Source organism: Pongo abelii, chromosome 8 (assembly GCF_028885655.2).
Source record: "Pongo abelii isolate AG06213 chromosome 8, NHGRI_mPonAbe1-v2.0_pri, whole genome shotgun sequence".
NCBI classification, from domain to species: Eukaryota; Metazoa; Chordata; class Mammalia; order Primates; family Hominidae; genus Pongo; species Pongo abelii.
The window spans coordinates 20,230,027-20,252,154 of NC_071993.2; the positions used below are offsets into that span (position 1 = coordinate 20,230,027).

The 22,128-nt window shown below is 37.0% G+C and overlaps 1 protein-coding gene across 2 annotated transcripts in view; it reads left to right on the top strand.

Moving 5' to 3' along the window:
- The window catches only part of PLXDC2 (plexin domain containing 2), a 474,652-nt gene that overhangs the window by 330,890 nt on the left and 121,634 nt on the right, over positions 1-22,128 (top strand). For both annotated transcript variants that reach the window (XM_009245164.4, XM_054522029.2), the window contains exons 5-6: positions 702-824; positions 11,272-11,390. In XM_009245164.4, coding sequence (XP_009243439.3) covers positions 702-824; positions 11,272-11,390 — 242 coding nt within the window. The remainder of the gene's footprint in view (positions 1-701; positions 825-11,271; positions 11,391-22,128) is intronic.

Below are 22,128 nucleotides of genomic sequence, written 5' to 3' on the forward strand. Positions count from 1 at the left end.
TCCCTCTCATTATCCAACTGCTGGAATAGACTGGCATTGATTAAATCTCTAAATAAAGAGGCATTTGTGCATTGTCAATGTTTTACCACCTTATCTGCAAACATATAGACTTTATCTTCTTGATAGCGTGCTGATAATATAGAGGCTTGAACAAACCAACAATTTGAAAACTTCACCATGGGTGTTTAACCCCCTTTCAACTTTCAAGAAAAAAAAAAAAGGATCAAAACATTTTCTGCATTTTACCAGATGTCATTTCTAAAATTCCTATGCTGAGATGGTAGGTTACATAAATATCATGAAAATGAATTCACTAATTAAAAGGACTTGTGTGGTAAGCTAGTGTTAAAATAACGAGGGATTAATAATAGCAAATTGAATATTTGAATTACTTATAATACTGTATTAGCATTTTTAGCCTAATAATCTCATCCAGATAATAGTCACTTTCCCCCCAGTTAAAATTGTACATGTTAAAGATTTCGGATTTCCAAGGTTCTACCAAATTATACAAGAATTTGTTACTTAATCCAGACGAAGTATTGTTAATTAGATACTAAGATATTAGATATGTTCCTTTTTTTCCAGCTACCGTGACATTTTATTTTCATAATATGACTGTAATTGAGTTGGAAGTATTTTAATCATAATTTTATATGGGCTTCTTTTTCTGAATATGTTTCCTATTTTTCTAATTCTAGGTTTCATATACACTGGAGAAGTTGTACATCGAATGCTAACAGCCACACAGTACATAGCACCTTTAATGGCAAATTTCGATCCCAGTGTATCCAGAAATTCAACTGTCAGATATTTTGATAACGGTATGTGTTGAGTAGCCTATTTTTTGCTGCATGTATATTTTCAAACCTCAAGCATCAGATTCATGTTAATGTTTTTGTAAACTGTTTATTTTTTGGTGTGTAAACTGCTTGATGCAAATGGTCTGAGATGACAAATGTTATACTGCTAAGATTTATAAAGTACACAAATGGCATTCATTCATTCAACACGTTTATTAACATCTACTATACACAATAAAAATGAGTTGCTGTAGACAAGACCTCAGACAAAGCAAATGCATTTATTTGATGCTATTTCAATAAGTCAGTTTTCCAATTTTCCCATAAGAAAAAAAATGGAAATAAGAATAATTTTGTTAGTTCTGATCTTCCAGTAGAAGCAAGTGGCATAATATATTGACATTAAATTTCCAGAACTTATGACTTGTATGCATCAATAAGATGAACACATATTTAAAAAAGTATAAAGTAGTTAGTTGTGGGTAGTTCAACTTAAGAAAATAAACTTTTCTTCACTTTAAAAAATGAGTGAGAGCCCGTTAAGATTTATCAAATTTACCAAGAGCAATATATCCCTGCTATTACTTTTTGGGACATATAAAATTAAAAAACTAGAATATATCATTAAGTGGTGCCAAAATCCAAGCGAGAAATTCAAGATCATGGAGACATAAATGAATTTTCATCTCAACATCTTATTGAAAGCTGTAACTTTGGTAGAGAAAATAAATTATAGGTAACAAAGAGTTTATATTGGAACAATTAATTAAATATAGAATTTTCTGTGTATTTATTATTCAAAAATGATATTTATTTGTTCAAAAGACAATTTTATGCCTGCAAATAATACAAGCATTTGGGATGAACACAGTTATTTCTACTCTTGTCTTATTTCTGATGATCAAGGAAGAAATTTGCTCATGGTTGGAATAGACTTGATGGTAGCTGTAGCCTTGGGGAAATATGATCACTTTGCTAAGAGCCATCTCCTGACCAGTGTGATGAAAGCCATTTTACAGGTCAAAATAGCACAATGAGGAAATTAAACATAGTTAGATATTCGCCTTAGGAAATACACTTTGGGGAGGGGCCAAGATGGCCGAATAGGAACAGCTCCGGTCTACAGCTCCCAGCGTGAGCGATGCAGAAGACTGGTGATTTCTGCATTTCCATCTGAGGTACCAGGTTCATCTCACTAGGGAGTGCCAGACAGTCGGCGCAGGTCAGTAGGTGTGCGCACCATGCGCGAGCCGAAGAAGGGCAAGGCATTGCCTCACTCGGGAAGCGCAAGGGGTTAGGGAGTTCCCTTTCCTAGTCAAAGAAAGGGGTGACAGACGGCACCTGGAAAATTGGGTCACTCCCAACCGAATACTGCACTTTTCCAATGGGCTTAAAAAATGGCGCACCAGGAGATTATATCCTGTACCTGGCTCAGAGGGTCATACGCCCTCGGAGTCTCGCTGATTGCTAGCAGAGCAGTCCGAGATCAAACTGCAAGGCAGCAGTGAGGCTGGTGGAGGGGCGCCCGCCATTGCTCAGGCTTGCTTAGGTACACAAAGCAGCCCAGAAGCTCGAACTGGGTGGAGCCCACCACAGATCAAAGAGGCCTGCCTGCCTCTGTAGGCTCCACCTCTGGGGGCAGGGCACAGACAAACAAAAAGACAGCAGACTTAAATGTCCCTGTCTGACAGCTTTGAAGGGAGCAGTGGTTCTCTCACGCAGCTGGAGATCTGAGAACAGGCAGACTGCCTCTTCAAGTGGGTCCCTGACCCCTGACCCCCGAGCAGCCTAACTGGGAGGCACCCCCCAGCAGGGGCATACTGACACCTCACACGGCCGGGTACTCCAACAGACCTGCAGCTGAGGGTCCTGTCTGTTAGAAGGAAAACTAACAAACAGAAAGGACATCCACACCAAAAACCTATCTGTACATCACCATCATCAAAGACCAAAAGTAGACAAAACCACAAAGATGGGGAAAAAACAGAGCAGAAAAACTGGAAACTCTAAAAAGCAGAACACCTCTCCTCCTCCTAAGGAACACAGTTCCTCACCAGCAATGGAACAAAGCTGGATGGAGAATGACTTTGACGAGCTGAGAGAAGAAGGCTTCAGATGATCAAATTACTCCGAGCTACGAGAGGATATTCAAACCAAAGGCAAAGAAGTTGAAAACTTTGAAAAAAATTTAGAAGAATGTATAACTAGCATAACCAATACAGAGAAGTGCTTAAAGGAGCTGATGGAGCTGAAAACCAAGGCACGAGAACTACGTGAAGAATGCAGAAGCCTCAGTAGCCGATGCGATCAACTGGAAGAAAGGGTATCAGCCATGGAAGATGAAATGAATGAAATGAAGCGAGAAGGGAAGTTTAGAGAAAAAAGAATAAAAAGAAATGAGCAAAGCCTCCAAGAAATGTGGGACTATGTGAAAAAACCAAATCTGCGTCTGACTGGTGTACCTGAAAGTGACGGGGAGAATGGAACCAAGTTGGAAAACACTCTACAGGATATTATCCAGGAGAACTTCCCCAATCTAGCAAGGCAGGCCAACATTCAGATTCAAGAAGTACAGAGAACACCACAAAGATATTCCTGGAGAAGAGCAACTCCAAGACACATAATTGGCAGATTCACCAAAGTTGAAATGAAGGAAAAAATGTTAAGACAGCCAGAGAGAAAGGTCGGGTTACCCTCAAAGGGAAGCCCATCAGACTAACAGCGGATCTCTTGGCAGAAACTCTACAAGCCAGAAGAGAGTGGGGGCCAATATTCAACATTCTTAAAGAAAAGAATTTTCAACCCAGAATTTCATATCCAGCCAAACTAAGCTTCATAAGTGAAGGAGAAATAAAACACTTTACAGACAAGCAAATGCTGAGAGATTTTGTCACCACCAGGCCTGTCCTAAAAGAGCTCCTGAAGGAAGCACTAAACATGGAAAGGAACAACTGGTACCAGCCGCTGCAAAATCATGCCAAAATGTAAAGGCCATCGAGACTAGGAAGAGACTGCATCAACTAACGAGCAAAATAACCAGCTAACATCATAATGACAGGATCAAATTCACACATAACAATATTAACTTTAAATGTGAATGGACTAAATGTGCCAATTAAAAGACACAGACTGGCAAATTGGATAAAGAGTCAAGACCCATCAGTGTGCTGTATTCAGGAAACCCATCTCACGTACAGAGACACACATAGGCTCAAAATAAAAGGATGGAGGAAGATCTACCAAGCAAATGGAAAACAAAAAAAGGCAGGGGTTGCAATCCTAGTCTCTGATAAAACAGACTTTCAACCAACAAAGATCAAAAGAGACAAAGAAGGCCATTACATAATGGTAAAGGGATCAATTCAACAAGAAGAGCTAACTATCCTAAATATATATGCACCCAATACAGGAGCACCCAGATTCATAAAGCAAGTCCTGAGTGACCTACAAAGAGACTTAGACTCCCACACAATAATAATGGGAGACTTTAACACCCCACTGTCAACATTAGACAGATCAATGAGACAGAAAGCTAACAAGGATACCCAGGAATTGAACTCAGCTCTGCACCAAGTGGACCTAATAGACATCTACAGAACTCTCCACTCCAAATCAACAGAATATACATTTTTTTCAGCACCACACCACACCTATTCTGATATTGACCACATAGGTGGAAGTAAAGCACTCCTCAGCAAATGTAAAAGAACAGAAATTGTAACAAACTGTCTCTCAGACCACAGTGCAATCAAACTAGAACTCAGGATTAAGAAACTCGCTCAAAACCGCTCAACTACATGGAAACTGAACAACCTGCTCCTGAATGACTACTGGGTACATAACGAAATGAAGGCAGAAATAAAGATGTTCTTTGAAACCATCAAGAACAAAGACACAACATACCAGAATCTCTGGGACACATTCAAAGCAGTGTGTAGAGGGAAATTTATAGCACTAAATGCCCACAAGAGAAAGCAGGAAAGATCCAAAATTGACACTCTAACATCACAATTAAAAGAACTAGAAAAGCAAGAGCAAACACATTCAAAAGCTAGCAGAAGGCAAGAAATAACTAAAATCAGAGCAGAACTGAAGGAAATAGAGACACAAAAAACCCTTCAAAAAATTAATGAATCCAGGAGCTGGTTTTTTGAAAGGATCAACAAAATTGACAGACCACTAGCAAGACTAATAAAGAAAAAAAGAGAAGAATCAAATAGATGCAATAAAAAATGATAAAGGGGATATCACCACCGATCCCACAGAAATACAAACTACCATAAGAGAATACTACAAACACCTCTACGCAAATAAACTAGAAAATCTAGAAGAAATGGATAAATCCCTCAACACATACACTCTCCCAAGACTAAACCAGGAAGAAGTTGAATCTCTGAATAGACCAATAACAGGCTCTGAAATTGTGGCAATAATCAATAGCTTACCAACCAAAAAGAGTCCAGGACCAGACGGATTCACAGCCGAATTGTACCAGAGGTACAAGGAGGAACTGGTACCATTCCTTCTGAAACTATTCCAATCAACAGAAAAAGAGAGAATCCTCCCTAACTCATTTTATAAGGCCAGCATCATCCTGATACCAAAGCCGGGCAGAGACACAACCGAAAAAGAGAATTTTAGACCAATATCCTTGATGAGCATTGATGCAAAAATCCTCAATAAAATACTGGGAAACTGAATCCAGCAGCACATCAAAAAGCTTATCCACCATGATCAAGTGGGCTTCATCCCTGGGGTGCAAGGCTTGTTCAATATACGCAAATCGGTAAATGTAATCCAGCATATAAACAGGACCAAAGACAAAAACCACATGATTATCTCCATAGATGCAGAAAAGGCCTTTGACAAAGTTCAACAACCTTCATGCTAAAAACTCTCACTAAATTAGGTACTGATGGGACATATCTCAAAATAATGAGAGCTATCTATGACAAACCCACAGCCAATATCATACTGAATGGGCAAAAACTGGAAGCATTCCCTTTGAAAACTGGCACAAGACAGGGATGCCCTCTCTCACCACTCCTATTCAACATAGTGTTGGAAGTTCTGGCCAGGGCAGTGAGGCAGGAGAAGGAAATAATGGGTATTCAATGAGGAAAAGAGGAAGTCAAATTGTCCCTGTTTGCAGACGACATGATTGTATATCTAGAAAACCCCATTGTCTCATCCCAAAATCTCCTTAAGCTGATAAGCAACTTCAGGAAAGTCTCAGGATACAAAATCAATGTACAAAAATCACAAGCATTCTTATACACCCATAACAGACAAACAGAGAGCCAAATCATGAGTGAACTCCCATTCACAATTGCTTCAAAGAGAATAAAATACCTAGGAATCCAACTTACAAGGGACGTGAAGGACCTCTTCAAGGAGAACTACAGACCACTGCTCAATGAAATAAAAGATGATACAAACAAATGGAAGAACATTCCATGCTCATGGGTAGGAAGAATGAATATCGTGAAAATGGCCATACTGCCCAAAGTAATTTACAGATTCAGTGCCATCCACATCAAGCTACTAATGACTTTCTTCACTGAATTGGAAAAAACTACTTTAAAGTTCATATGGAACCAAAAAAGAGCCTGCATTGCCAAGTCAATCCTAAGCCAAAAGAACAAAGCTGGAGGCATCACACTATCTGACTTCAAACTACACTGCAAGGCTACAGTCACCAAAACAGCATGGTACTGGTACGAAAACAGAGATATAGATCAATGGAACACAACAGAGCCCTCAGAAATAACGCCGCATATCTACAACTATCTGATCTTTGACAAACCTGAGAAAAACAATCAATGGGGAAAGGATTCCCTATTTAATAAATGGTGCTGGGAAAACTGCCTAGCCATATGTAGAAAGCTGAAACTGGATCCCTTCCTTACACCTTATACAAAAATCAATTCAAGATGGTTAAAGACTTAAACGTTAGACCTAAACCCATAAAAACCCTAGAAGAAAACCTAGGCATTACCATTAAGGACATAGGCATGGGCAAGGACTTCATGTCTAAAACACCAAAAGCAATGGCAACAAAAGCTAAAATTGACAAATGGCATCTAATTAAACTCAAGAGCTTCTGCACAGCAAAAGAAACTACCATCAGAGTGAACAGGCAACCTACAAAATGGGAGAAAATTTTCACAACCTACTCATCTGACAAAGGGCTAATATCCAGAATCTACAATGAACTCAAACAAATTTACAAGAAAAAAACAAACAACCCCATCAAAAAGTGGATGAAGGACATGAACAGACACTTCTCAAAAGAAGACATTTATGCAGCCAAAAAACATGAGAAAATGCTCACCATCACTGGCCATCAGAGAAATGCAAATCAAAACCACAGTGAGATACCATCTCACACCAGTTAGAATGGCAATCATTAAAAAGTCAGGAAACAACAGGTGCTGGAGAGGATGTGGAGAAATAGGAACACTTTTACACTGTTGGTGGGACTGTAAACTAGTTCAACCATTGTGGAAGTCAGTGTGGCGATTCCTCAGGGATCTAGAACTAGAAATACCATTTGACCCAGCCATCCCATTACTGGGTATATACCCAAAGGACTATAAATCATGCTGCTATAAAGAGACATGCACACGTATGTTTATTGAGGCACTATTCACAATAGCAAAGACTTGGAACCAACCCAAATGTCCAACAGTGATAGACTGGATTAAGAAAATGTGGCACATATACACCATGGAATACTATGCATCCCTAAAAAAGGATGAGTTCATGTCCTTTGTAGGGACATGGATGAAATTGGAAATCATCATTCTCAGTAAACTATCACAAGAACAAAAAACTAAACACTACATATTCTCACTCATAGGTGGGAATTGAACAATGAGAACACATGGACACAGGAAGGGGAACATCACACTCTGAGGACTGTTGTGGGGTGGGGGGAGGGGGGAGGGATAGCATTGGGAGATATACCTAATGCTAGATGACGAGTTGGTGGGTGCAGCGCACCAGCATGGCACATGTATACATATGTAACTAACCTGCACATTGCGCACATGTACCCTAAAACCTAAAGTATAATAATAATAAATAAATAAATAAATAAATAAATAAATAAAAGGAAATACACTTTGAACAACTTGAGTAACACCAAGGTATGATCCAATATTAAGTAACTCTAAATGTTAGCCGCAATAGTGATTCATCTCTATTATTTTAAGGACTATTATATTCTATTCCATTTTTTAAAACCTCATGAGGTGCTAACACCCAAGGATGTGCAAGTGGACTGTAAGTACGGTATTCTTGAGGCAAAACTGCAGCCAGAAACTTATCTGAAACTTATTCTATGATTCCCATACAAAATTGCCTTGGTAATCTATCCTATGGAAATAATAAATGATTTAGTGAACATTGACTATTTTCCAAGCTCCAACATTCACTAGGTGATATTAGGGTCATTTACTCATGGGCACATGATTCTAATGACCAAGTTTTTATGCTGTTGCTATCAAAATCATAAAGCATATTAAATAAGTCTCTCTTCATATATTCTCATATACCTTGTTCCTAGGTAGCTCTTAATATTTGAATTTTACTTGTATTTGAATGATTTTTAAAAATTGATGTATCCTACTCCAGCTGAACTCTAAGTTCTTTAAAAACAAGGACTGTGGCTATTTATAAGAAGTCATTTTATCTCCAGTACCCTGCATGGACACTTTATTAAATAGGCCGTACGTCCTAAATAATTATTCAATGAATGAATAAAAATAATTACATATGTAAAGTGAGTTTTATTTCTGAGAATTGTAAAAGTATTATTACTCAAGAATGCATGTATTTTTTACCCACTGAAATATCTTCTGTGTAATGACTTATTCCATAGGAATCGAATATTGAGGAATATTGAGTTCAAACAATATGATAATGAAAACTTGTGTTTTATTAAATGAAGGAAACACTTTTAAACACCGTAAGGCTCTTCACGAAGCCCTTTTAATACCACAACAACTTGCTGAAATATTTTCAAGTTTGGTTAGAATCATTGACAGGATACTTAAAGATTGGAAACTCAACAATTTAGGAAAGCAAACTTCTCTGGAGAAGACAGCAGCAGGTTAGAAAATTTAAATCAGCAAATGTTGACAGAGCTATGCTATTACATAATATAAAACTTAGCATGTGCAAACAGTACACTTTTTTTTTTTTTGAGACGGTGTCTCACTCTGTCGCCCAGGCTGGAGTGCAGTGGCATGATCTCTGCTCACTACAAGCTCCACCTCCCGGGTTCATGCCTTTCTCCTGCCTCAACCTCCCGAATAGCTGGGACTACAGGCGCCTGCCACCACGCCCGGCTAATTTTTTAATATTTTTTTTAGTAGAGACGGGGTTTCACCGTGTTAGCCAGGATGGTCTGGATCTCCTGACCTCGTGGTCCGCCTGCCTCAGCCTCCCAAAGTGCTGGGATTACAGGCGTGAGCCACCGCGCCCGGCCAACAGTGTGCTTTTTAACAACCTGCTGCTAACAAAATATTGGGAATCGCTTCCTCAGAATTTGCATTAAAAACTTTAATTTATATAGCCCTCTTATTTTCATAAATAATCAAGGGTAACTATATTTTCTTGCATTTAATGCAGGAATTGCTTGAAGGCAAAAACTATACTCCCCATGTTATAGGAAAGGAAACGGATTCATGCAGATTAATTGTGTCCAAGTTCACATGGAAAGTTTTATAGAGACAAGGTGCAAGTCTCAGTCTTCTGCCCTCTGGTTCATTGTTTTCACTGCATCACCAGAGTGCGATAGAAACTAGAAAATAAGGAATAGACTAGAGCTTGAGGGTTGTAGACATGTGTGAAGGAAAAAGAAGTTAGGAGGCATTTCACAATCAGAAAATTCCTATACTTATAAAATCATGGGAAGTTTCCTGGCTATTGTCTTTTTTTGCTCTTTTCTTTTCTCTTCTTTTCTTTTCTCTTCCTTCCTCCTTTCTTTTCTTTTCTCCTTCCTTCCTTCCTCCCTCCCTCCTTTCTTTCTTCCTTTCTTCCTTCCTTCCTTTCTTTCTCTTTCTTTCTTTCTTCCTTCCTTCCTTCCTTTTCTTTTCTTACCTTTCCTTTCCTTTCCTTTCCTTTCCTTTCCTTTCCTTTTCTTTTCTTTTCTTTCTTTCTTTCCTTCTTCCTCCCTCCCTCCCTCCCTCCCTCCCTCCCTTCCTTCCTTCCTTCCCTCCCTCCCTCCAGGACAATATAGACACAGAGATGCCCGTGGAAGGAAGAGACCTGGGTGGTCTTCACTCATAGCAGTGATAATGGCTAAAAGCACCAAGGTCAAGTTAAAAAACTTTTTTTTTCCTTTTTACTTTTAAAGTTTTGCCTCAAAAGAAATACATTTCTATACTTCAACATCCTTTCAGGACTTACAATTTGGTATTCAAAATATTTGAAATAATGTGTCTATTTAAAATTGTCAACGAGCTCAAGAGATATTACTAATAGCACCAAATAGTTACTGAAAATTAATTCTTCCATGCAATTGTAATTTTTAAATATATCAGATATTACTGGGAGATAAGATTTGCTCTTTTAGTTCTATGATTTTCATTTTCAACACAACTTTTTTAGGCAACAGTTTTTTTAACCAAACAGAAAAATCTAATATTTAGAGTGAAGAAAAAGTCTTAGCAGCTCATTTCTTTTCTTTTTTTTAAAAAAAGAGAGTACACAATGTCAGTTAAAACAAAAATTTGAATTCTCACTGGTGACTATTAAACTATGTTTCAGTTTTTATTTCATGTCCAGTTGTTTATGGTAAACACTGACAGAGTGAGTCAGAATATAATATACAGCACTGAAGTTTCATTCCAGTGTGCTTCAAGGGGGCTTCAAAAATCTTAGCCCAGGGCCCTTTGAGCTTCTTGCAGTTTCCTGGAAGAAACACAACAAAGACAGAAATACAAGCATTGTGAACTCAAGGAGAAAATTCCCATTAGTGTTAAAGGAACTCCTTCAATGTGGAAAAGTATAATTCTAAGTATGGAAAAGACAGTTTCAGGTCTTTTGTATGTGGTCCTAACTTTTTAAATGTGTTTCTCTCTCAGCATTTGTCAAATGTATTTGAAGTTCATTCAATCCACTTGGGCTGCATTTTGAAAGTGGCTTATGGAAATTTAAGCAGACAGTATCTATTAACATTAATAAAATTCCTAAGGCAAAATTCCCCCACACTGCATTAGCTCAATTATTGACCTTAGTATGAGGTTGTATTTTACTAAATATTTAGAGAATACTCCATCTTTTAAAAAAAATCCCAAATGCTATTTCAATAACAGAATTTGATTAACCACATAAAATCGAAATAGCACAACTGCCAGATTTGAAGGCCAGATGCAAAAACATTTTTGTGAAAACTCCCACCAGAATTGATTGGTATGTTTTTCTCATTGCATTTCTTCTTCTTTCAATGGGTGTATAGGCACAGCACTTGTGGTCCAGTGGGACCATGTACATCTCCAGGATAATTATAACCTTGGAAGCTTCACATTCCAGGCAACTCTGCTCATGGATGGACGAATCATCTTCGGATACAAAGAAGTAAGTGATGCATTGATAATTTCTTTCCCTTCCCCTTGTTCTTGACTGCTGTCTTTCTTCCAAGTGTCAAGAAAAGGACATTTTACAGCCATGATCCTCGAATCATTTTCTTGCCTCTTGGTTTCTTTTGCTTAATAAAGAATGGTTTGGTTAGTTTTAATTTTCTGGGTGCATTGATTGTTAGCTCTTTTGTTTTGTATTCTGATATTGTTGGCATCAGGACTTACCAATTTCATAAAATTATTGAGTAATTATACTGAGTAATCATTGAGTAATTAGAGTGAAATGTCTCTAAGAAAAAAAATATTCAATTTGGGGGGATTTCTCATCTAAATCTAAATGTTTATATTTACGTATTTTCTTTAGTTAGTTTTTTTTTCCACCTTGTTGATTTCTGTGTTATATTTTGGTTCTAATTTCAAAAGCATTTATAGACACGAAAACTTACATGGCTCAAGGACCCAGTACTGAGAGAGTTCTAGGACAGCTGAGCTTTGGCTAATGTTTGTTGAAACTGGATAGGAAAGATTAATTAGAGACCTGAAGGACAGAAAGAACAAAGAAATTTAAACTTATGGTTTGTTTCATTTTAACAAATTGACAAAGTACAGAATGAAAATTTACTAAATTGTAGCCTTAAATTTGCAGAATATTTAGACTAGAATAACTGTGTGTTTGATTTCCAACTCTTTTGACAAAGTAAGTAAGGCCTGTTGGACTAAGAATATAAAAATAAAGTTCCAAGAACTACAAATGTAATGTTTTAGATAGTCTCTAATTATGAGAGAAAGCTGGACAGTGAGAATTACTAATAAGCATTATTAACCCATAGGTTAATGGGTATTTATAATAATACAGACTCGATATCTTATGTTCAACTGAGGGATTACTTTTACCTTGAGAATTGAATCCCAGATTATAAAAGGGATGTTGAGGATAAAGAATGCACTTTGGTCAAATCTTCTGAAATCCATCTATTCCATAAAGTGCAGCATAATTTAATTACAATTAAATAGGCCAACTTTTAAAAATTCTATAACCATGTCAGATATTTCTACTCCTTTAAAAACTTTTTTATGAAATTTTTCATTTGCTTGGAGGCAATTATGTAAATAGGATATAATTGTAGACTATGTCCTACTCTATGTTTCTTTGTCCAAGTGTATGGGTTTTTTTTTTAATTTTTATTTCACGTTCAGGAGTACATGTGTAGGTTTCTTATATAGGGAAACACATGTCCTGGAGGTTTTGTTGTCCAGATTATTTTCTCACCCAGGTACTAAGCCTGGGACTCAATAGTTATTTTTCTTTCTTTTTTTTTGAGTTGGAGTTTCACTCTTGTTGCCCAGGCTGGAGTTCAATGGCTAGATCTTGCCTCACCACAACCTCTGCCTCCTGGGTACAAGCGATTCTCCTGCCTCAGCCTCCCAAGTAGCTGGGATTACAGGCATGCACCACCATGCCCAGCTAATTTTTGTATTTTTAGTAGAGACGGGGTTTCTCCATGTTGATCAGGCTGGTCTTGAACTCCCTACCTCAGGTGATCCTCCCGCTTCAGCCTCCCAAAGTGCTGGGATTACAGGCGTGAGCCACTGCGCCCAGCCGATAGTTATTTTTTCTGATCTTCTCCCTCCTCCCACCTTCCACTCTCAAGTAGGCCCCAGTGTCTGTTGTTCCATTCTTTGGCCCATACATTCTCATCATTTAGCTCCCACTTATGAGTGAGAACATGTGGTATTTGGTTTTCCATTCCTGCATTAGTTTGCTAAGGATAATGGCTGCCAGCTCCATCCAGGTCCCTACAGAAGACATGATCTCATTTGTTTTATGGCCTCATAGTGTTCCATGGTGTATGTGTACCTGATTTTCTTTATCCAGTCTATCATTGGTGGGCATTTAGGTTGATTCCACGTCCTGGCTATTATAAATAGTGCTGCAATTAGCATACATATGCATGTGTCTTTGTGGCAGAATGATTTACTTATTTTTTTAATTAATAGACTTTACCTTTTTAGAGTAGTTTTAGATTCACAGAAAATGATGTAGAAAATACACAGAGTTTGAACATACTCTTCTTCCCCTGCTGAACATCTTCTGCCATCATCAACATGCCCCACCAGAATGGTACATTTGTTGCAATAGATGAACCTACATTGATATTGACACATCAATGTCACTCAAAGTTCTTGGATTACATTAGAGTTCCCTCTTGATGCTGTACTTTCTAAGGGTTTTAAGGATGTATAATGTGATGCATCCAACATTATGGTATCCTACAGAATCTTCCCTGCCCTAAAAATTCTCTTTGCTCTACCCAATTTTTTGTTTCAATAGGTTTTGGAGAAGCAGGTGGTGTTTGGTTACATGGATTTATATTCCTTTGGTTATATACCCAGTAATGGGATTGCTGGCCTGAATGTAGTTTTACTGGTGAGGTTGTGGAGAAAAGGGAATGCTTATACACTGCTGGTGGGAGTGTAAATTAGTTCAGCCACTGGGGAAAGCAGTGTGGCAATTCCTCAAAGAGCTAAAATCAGGGCTATGTTTTTATATCAGAGCCCACCATATTTTTATGTCACACTCCCTGGAAGCTGAGAGAATAGTTCTCAAAAGGACTTATTCATCTCTAGTTTTCATTGCAATCTAGTATATTGCTGGAACTGCACAGTGACGTTTTGCAATGTTCATTTTCAACGGTTTCAACCAACACTGATCAAGTCTCTGTAAAGACGCAAGGTCAGTAAGTTTGGAGACTTAGGTCTCACCAGCTGCAGGCTTTGTCAAAACAGAAATTTGTGTTCTTATTGTGGCTTCGCTTGCTAGTCTTTATTGTTGAAATTGTCATCTTTCTTTACACTGTTCTCAAAGGGTATCTTACATTGCAGAGTAACAGTTGATTCTTCCTATTCTCTGTTCTAGGTTGGTATTTTTAAAGCCCTTTTCTTTTCTTTATTTTAATCAAAGAAAAAAGTTCCACTATGATTTTCCTGTTTTGTTATGGGGAATTTCAAGATGACAGGCTAATTTAATGCTTTCTTGATATTCCCAGGCTCTTGTCCTGAAGAATGTCTTCCCTCTGCACTTGGAATTCAAAGAAGTCATTTTTACTTTATTATTTACTTTACTTTATTATTTGCTTTTCTGTTCTTTCTTTGTTCTCGATACAAAGCAGTTTCTACTTTTCTAGTCTACCACTTTTTTCTTCTCAATAATTGTTATGTATTTTATTTTGCTAAGGCAAATTGTTATTTGTAAAATTTGTCATAAGAGAGTCCCCTTGCATTTGGGGTGAGAGCCAGAAGCTCCTGGCACTGCTAGAAAAATATTCCTAATCACATGATAGCATAAAAGAGTAGTTTGTGTAATGTATTATCATTTACAAAGTACTTTCACATGCATTATAGCATTTAATTCCTCAACAGTTTCCTATAGCTTTAATATCCTAAGCATTTTACAGTAGCAGTGGTACATAGAAGCTGTTCAATAAATGTTTATGACTTAATTATGGAAATAGATCATACATGATTATCTTCATTTGATAGCTGAGCAAGCTAAGTCAGAGAGATTAAATGACATACTTGAGGTCACAGAGCTAGTTAAGGATAAATCCAGAATTTAATTTGATGATCCCAAGACATCTCAACCATTTTCTCTGCCTAAAGAGATTATGTAAAACAATTCACAAATCTATGTCTCATTTGTTTTTCCAATAAGCATTTCTTAATGTTGACTGTTTAAGAATCTTGCTTATTAGACTTTGTCATATCACACAATTACAAGTGTAGATAAGAGAGGTATTCCTACTTCATTTGTAGAGGTAACCAAATTCTAAGAACATATAATCACAAGGAGTAAAATTTTCTGTTCCTGTCCAAGCTAAACTTGCCGAATTATAAATAGGGAAGTACGTGTAATTCTTTCTGTAATAAGTTTCTTTTAATAGGCTAACACCAGCTTTGTTTTGTTTCATTATGTTTTATGTGAATGAGAAGAAAAATTCTGATTTACACAAAACCCACCACCAATTTGGGACTTGTTTTAAAATTGTAAATTTTAATTACAATTAAATTTTACATTAAAATTAGTAATGGATTGAATAAATTTAGTTAAGTAAATTTCATTTTCAATGCCCTCATTCAATTTATCTCAGTATTTAAATGTGCCAACCATGCTAAGCACGTACATGACGTCCAACACTTTCATGCCGCAAATATTGTCATTTCATCAATAGCATAATTTTTTTGCAGTGCAAACTAAATGATGAATGATCAATAAATAAGAAAATACATTTACAGTTATAGTGGGATTGAAATAGGGAAGTACGACTGTTGCTTAAAATAAGAATGAATACAGATTTGCTCATAATATTCAATGTTTCTTCACTAATACCCTGTTGTTTTCTAGAACCATATTGGAGAGAAGACTTGTGGAGGGATGGATTCCCTTAAATAATTGAGTTATTTTTCCTGAGGTTATAGCTCTGTGTTGTTCAACCAAAGATTTGAAATTCTGTTTTAAATTATGGGCCCTTATTGTTACAGAGCTGCATATTTTAATTAACTTCAAAGATAGAGTTTGCTTAGAATTCAGCCAAAATACAATAAGAATAATATTGTTTTAAAGTTCTTTTTCTCAAATTACCAACTGTTCATTATAATGCATTTTTCAATTTTATAGTATCCAGTTGTTTTTTAGATAGATTTAATTACCTGATGAAATTAACTGTATCATCTATTTCCTTGACTATATTAATAACAGTTATTTTAAACCTTATGACTAATAACTCCAATATCTAAATGTCTTATAGGTCTGTCTCTATCACCTGTTTTCTTTTTATTTCCTCTTGATTTTCATTCATTGGTCATGTTTCTTTGCATGCTAGGTGATTTTTAAAATAAAATATTGGACATGGTTTACAAAGTACCAAAGTACTTTGAGGATGTAGATAATGTTTTCCTCCTACAAGCCAGTTTACTTTATTTTTTTGGCAGTTAGTACAGAACAGATTACTTTAATACTGTACAGCTAAGCCCCTTCAAAGTTGAGCATCAGTTCTTATGAGACCAGAATATTTCTGGTAAGCCCTTACTCTTCTAGTCCTTCAGGGATCTCCACTAAAGATCTGAATTTTTACTATGGACCTTTTCCTTAGTGCCCCTGAATGCATGTATTTTTCTTCAGCTCCATGAGACAGCCCAAAGGCTGTGGAAAGGCAAATCATTCTTACCTGTGCTCACAAGTGGCTATGATATGATTGATATAATATGAGGTGCTAAGCTATGGAATGAAAATGACTAGCCAGGAAAGACAGTCAAGGATATCAAAATGAACCATTGAACCATTCAGTCATGTATTGAAAAGAAAGTGTATAGGGTAGTTACTTAAACTCTCTGGGCTAAGTCAGTGAGACCTTCTCACTCTCTAACACTTAACTTACACATTGGCAAATGCTTTGATGGGAAAAGTGTTGTTGGGTTTACGTCTGCGTTTTCCTTTCTTTGGGATTTTGGCTTTTCAAGACCTTGCTCTTTGATACTACCTGAAGTTTTCAACGGAAGCTTTCCATATTTTATTCACATTTCCTGCTTGATTTAAGTGGTAGAAATGATCTCAATCTTGTGTGCCATAACCAGAAGTGAAAGTCACATTCACATTTAACAATAACCTCCAAAGTTGATAAAATCTAGCATTTCTTGAGCTCTTCATATATATCAAGCACCTACCTAAGCATTTAAAATAAATTATGTATAATTCTCACAAAAACCATGAGTAGCTACTTTTGTCATTTACAGAAAAGGAACCTGAAACACCCAGAGACCTTAAGTAACTTTTCCAAAGATATGGAACAAAGATTTATCCAAAGAAATACGACTCTAAAGCCCTAAGGCCTAGCTACTGTACCAGAATGCCCTCTTACAAACTTCCTTTTCAATAAGTGACTGAATCAATTCGTTCATTTTTATATCCTTGACAGTCTTCCTTGGCCAGTCATTATCATACCATAGCCTAACATATCATATCATGGCATATCAAGGCCATTTGGGAGCAAAGGTAAGGTTTGCCTATCCACAGCATTTATCTTATTAATCTATAATTTTTTTAAATGAAAGAACCTGTACATAGGCCAAAAAAACTGGACCCTTTCTTAAATACATGGAATTTGGAAATCAAACTCTCATTTTCCTATTCTGTTAGTAATTAGGTAGAACCCTAAATCTCAGCTTCTTCATATTAAGTTGTCATTAAATAGTGATGTTTTTTGCTTGATTACAGTAGATATGGCTCTAAAATTTCTGGTCTATTGATAACGTAACAAGGAAAATAATAATTCTCAAAAAAATATTTTATTCCAGTGGCCGGGCGCAGTGGCTCACGCCTGTGATCCCAGAACTTTGGGAGGCTGAGGTGGATGGATCACTTGAGATCAGGAGTTGGAGGCCAGCCTGGCCAACGTGGTGAAACCCTGTCTCTACTAAAAATACAAAAATTAGCTGGTCGTGGTGGTGCATGCCTGTAATCCTAGCTACTGAGGAGGCTGAGGCAGGAGAAATGCTTAAACCCGGGAGGCAGAAGTTGCATTGAGCAGAGATCGTGCCACTGCCCTCCAGCCTGGGTGACAGAACGAGACTCTGTCTCAAAAAACAAAATGTATTTCAAAAATGCTGGGAGATTTGAAATAAGGGTCTTTACAGGCCTTGATGCTGTCTATCCTAGAATACTCTTACTTTGTAGAAGCTGCAGTTTCTCTGACTTGTCTTATCTTTATCCTCTTGATATACTTGGCATTTGTAATCACTCTGGACACAAACTGTGGATGGATGTGACTCTTTTAGTGTCAACTGCAAACTCGGGTTCTTTTTTTTCACTAGCTTATGTGAGGGATAAGGATAGTCACTAGGTTAGGAAACTGTAATTTAAATAAAAATGTCATATATTCCTACTAGATGGCAACAGGAGAAAAATCACAGAAGAGGCAAGGCAGGCTTAGCCCAGGAGACAGCCTGTTCTATCCATTTTCTTGGTTGAATACTTTACCATTTCCTTCAGCAGCAAATTTTAGAGGAGGTCAATATAGAGGAACTTTACTGTTTATTAAGTAAAATCACTTTTTAATCTATTCTACCATTTAAGTATTTAAATCTAATCTTCCTTGTTGTCACATTTGCTGCTTCCATGGAAGAATGCGTAGTTAATAAATCACCATTGCCAGTTAGTTGTAAGTTTCAATGGGGCTCTTAATGCATTTTTTTTTGAATTTCTTTGAAGATTATTTCTCTTATTTAAACTGTAATGACCCTTCACTCGTGGTTAGCAGCCTGAAAGTATTAAAAGATGAACATTGGCTGAACTTGTAGAATTTATAGAAAAAAGGTAATTCAAGAAAGTCAGAGAAGGCCAAAAAGAACGCAACAGTGAGACCACCACCGTTTAGATATAAGGTAATTTCCTTCTATAACTATTGCTACATCTGTGAGAATACTTGATGTGTGAATGTAGTATATACATCCAAGACATTTGATAAATGTGTGAGCAGAAAAGAATAATATATATGTACATACATATCTAATACAAGAATGAGAAAACCGGATTGAATAAAATGCTGATTAAAAACTCTCAAGAAATAATTCTAAGGAAAATGTAGAGACAGATATTTTATATCATAGGACTTCCCTGTATTTTAAACAACTAAAATATTAAAATTTTATCTACACAGTATTATTTGGGATCTAATTCATTTGCATTCATAGAGATATTTTATTTTTTAGCTATCTCACATATAGAAGTGCCTGACATTTTAATCTTTTGTTTACTTTTTCCTAGTGTAAGAAAATAAGTTGAATTATTCTCCCTTGATAATGTTCTGATGGCAAATGCTGTATGTAAAAATAAATAAATAAAGTAGCCAGGTAGAAAGATCAATGTCCCAGAGGAAATTATTTTATTTTATTTTATTTTATTTATTATTATTACTTTTTAAGACAGAGTCTCATTCTGTTGCCTCAGCTGGAGTGCAGTGGCGCGATCTCAGCTTGCTGCAACCTCTGCCTCCCGAGTTCAAATGACTATCCTGCCTCAGCCTCCCAAGGAGCTGGGATTACCGGTGCATGCCACCATGCCTAGCTAATTTTTTGTGTCTCCCCCAAACTCAGGGTGTAGACTTTCCTTGATCTCCTTTCTTTTCCCATGATGTTTAAGTCCCAAGCCATGTTTAGGTAAGTTTCCTTATCTAGCTATTGTCCCAGGTAAAATCCACACCAGAGTCTTGACTATCTTGAGTCCAATGGCACAAGCTTCTTCAAGTGGGCACCCTGCGTCACTGTCTTTTATATGAAGCTCAGACTCTTTGCGTGCCAATTCAATGTGAGCAGTCTTAACTCAGAGGGCACACTTTTTACTCTGTGTGTGTTTTTATGTTTTATGTGTACACATATGTTTGTAAAACAGATATGTTGCCAACATCTAAATATTATAATATTTCAAGGAAAAATATAGATGCCCATTTTTTCCTTGAGAACTCGGAAAGCCCTGGAAGCCCTTGGCTTGCAAATATTGCCTGGAAAATTCACACAAAGTGTGCACCCTCCAATTTCTCCCTCATAAATTTCTTCTTTCTTACCCAAGGCACACAGTAGCTTATGTAGAAAGGAAGTTTGAAACCTCTGTTTTAAAGTAGAGGTGAATTTTACTTATCATCTTCATGCTGTTAGTTGACTGCTTCCAGATTTTCTACAGATTATGATTGTGGAGATGGGGGCAGGAGGCATGTTAGGAATTGATCATTTGATGATAGCTCACCTTGACTTTCATGCTGTTAGATGCATTGCTCAATACCTAGCAGATGAGAGTTCAGGAGCTGTACACTAAAAAAAGATTGAAATAATTGTGCAAATTGTTACTGATACTCCGGAAAGCAAATGGAGTTTTACATTGTCAAATTTAACTGAAAGCCCTTCTATTCAAGTGTAGTTTATAGACAACTCAGCATTAATATTTTGGACTTTATGTGTTTGTTTGTTTTTTAGAGACAGAGTCTTGCTCTGTCATCCAGGCTGGAGTGCAATGGCACTATCATAGCTCACTGCAGCCTCCAACTCCTGGGCTCAAGAGATTCTCCTGCCTCAGCCTCCCAGGTAGCTGGGGCTACAGGTTGTTATTTTGATAATAATTAAAGAGATCGTGACTTTCAAAAATTAGATTCACTGCTGATAACACTGAAGCCAGATCAGATACTTAAGTAAAACGAAGGAGAAAGTTAAGGGTTACAGGCAGATAAGAATGGGTAAAACAGAAAGCTTTGAGTTTATTGTGGGATTTTGTTGTTGCTGTTGTTTTTAATATTAAGCTACTGAACACCATATATTAGCAAGGAAACAAAAATGAGTTTGGAGTAATTCTTTTCCAGTTAAGGTTTGATAGGCATATGATTCACACCTTGGAACACATACTATACAATCAAACCCTTGCTGAGACACTGTGCTGCCTACGGGATAGATAGCTGGGCCTGTAATGGAAACAAATGAATGTTTTGGTGATGTTTTCAGGGCAGAACAAAGAGGAAAATAAAATTCCATTAACTATTACTTAAGCGGCATGCTGTTATCTCCCTGGTTTAGAGACAGATGTAAAAAGCTCATGTTTAAGGAATTGTGTGGGGTTCCTGTGTGCTGGAGAAAGATACTGCAGAGTGGAGAAGAGAGGAGCTTCTGTCTTTGACTTGTCTTCCAAAGGCCAGTGTGCTCTGCTCTACTATTGCTTACCCCTGACATCTTTCCCTGCCTTGATTTTGTGTGGTGATTGCAACCACTTTCTGCTTCTACGCTTACTTTGCTTTGCTTTAATATCTGTTATAGAAAAATGTATACCAAGTAATAAACCTATGTCCATCTTGTTATATAGAGAAAAATTATACCGTTATTTAAAAGAAGTATTCATGAATGCTTTTAGGGGTCAAAATGGAAGCATATTTTAACCAGCGTGAAAGCTCCTTTTATTTCTATCCTGTGGAGGGAATGTAATTGTAAAACCTATTCCTCAGAAATGTGGGATTCAATACAGACCATACAGAGGCCCAGTTAAAATTTAGCTTTGCTTTAATCTTAAGAAGGCAACTATCACAGACACTTGAAAATAGTAAAGCTACATTGTTTAAAAAAAAAAGCTTCTGTAGCTTAGAGTTTTTATTATTTCAGTTTGGCTTCCTGACATCCCCAGGATCTCGTGATGACTCACAAGACATTTTGAGGATGAATATAAATTTGTAGAAAGGATAAGAAAATCGCTTCCTGTAATCAAAGTTTTTAAAGTTTTGGTGCTTTAACGTGTTTTTGGTCCATATGTTCATTGACTTTGGCACTTCATATCCTTCTAAATACAGAGTCTTCTATAAAATATGTGATCATGACAATAACATGTTCATTCTTGTGCTAATTTGCCCAATACTGGCTATACTTCTAAATAGCTTGTTTATACATACACATATGCACACACATAATCTCTTTGTTATTAGTCAAAAAGAAGTTCATTTTACAGCCTGGGTAACATAATGAGACCCTGTCTCTGAAAAAAAAAAAAAAAAAAAAAACAAACAACAACAAAAAAAACTAAAAAAAACTAGCCAGCTACTTGGGAGGCTAAGGCAGGAGGATCACTTGAGCCCTGGAGGTTGAGACTGCAGTGAACTGTGGTTACACCACTGCACTCCAGCCTGGGCAACAGAATGAGACTCTGTCTCAAATAA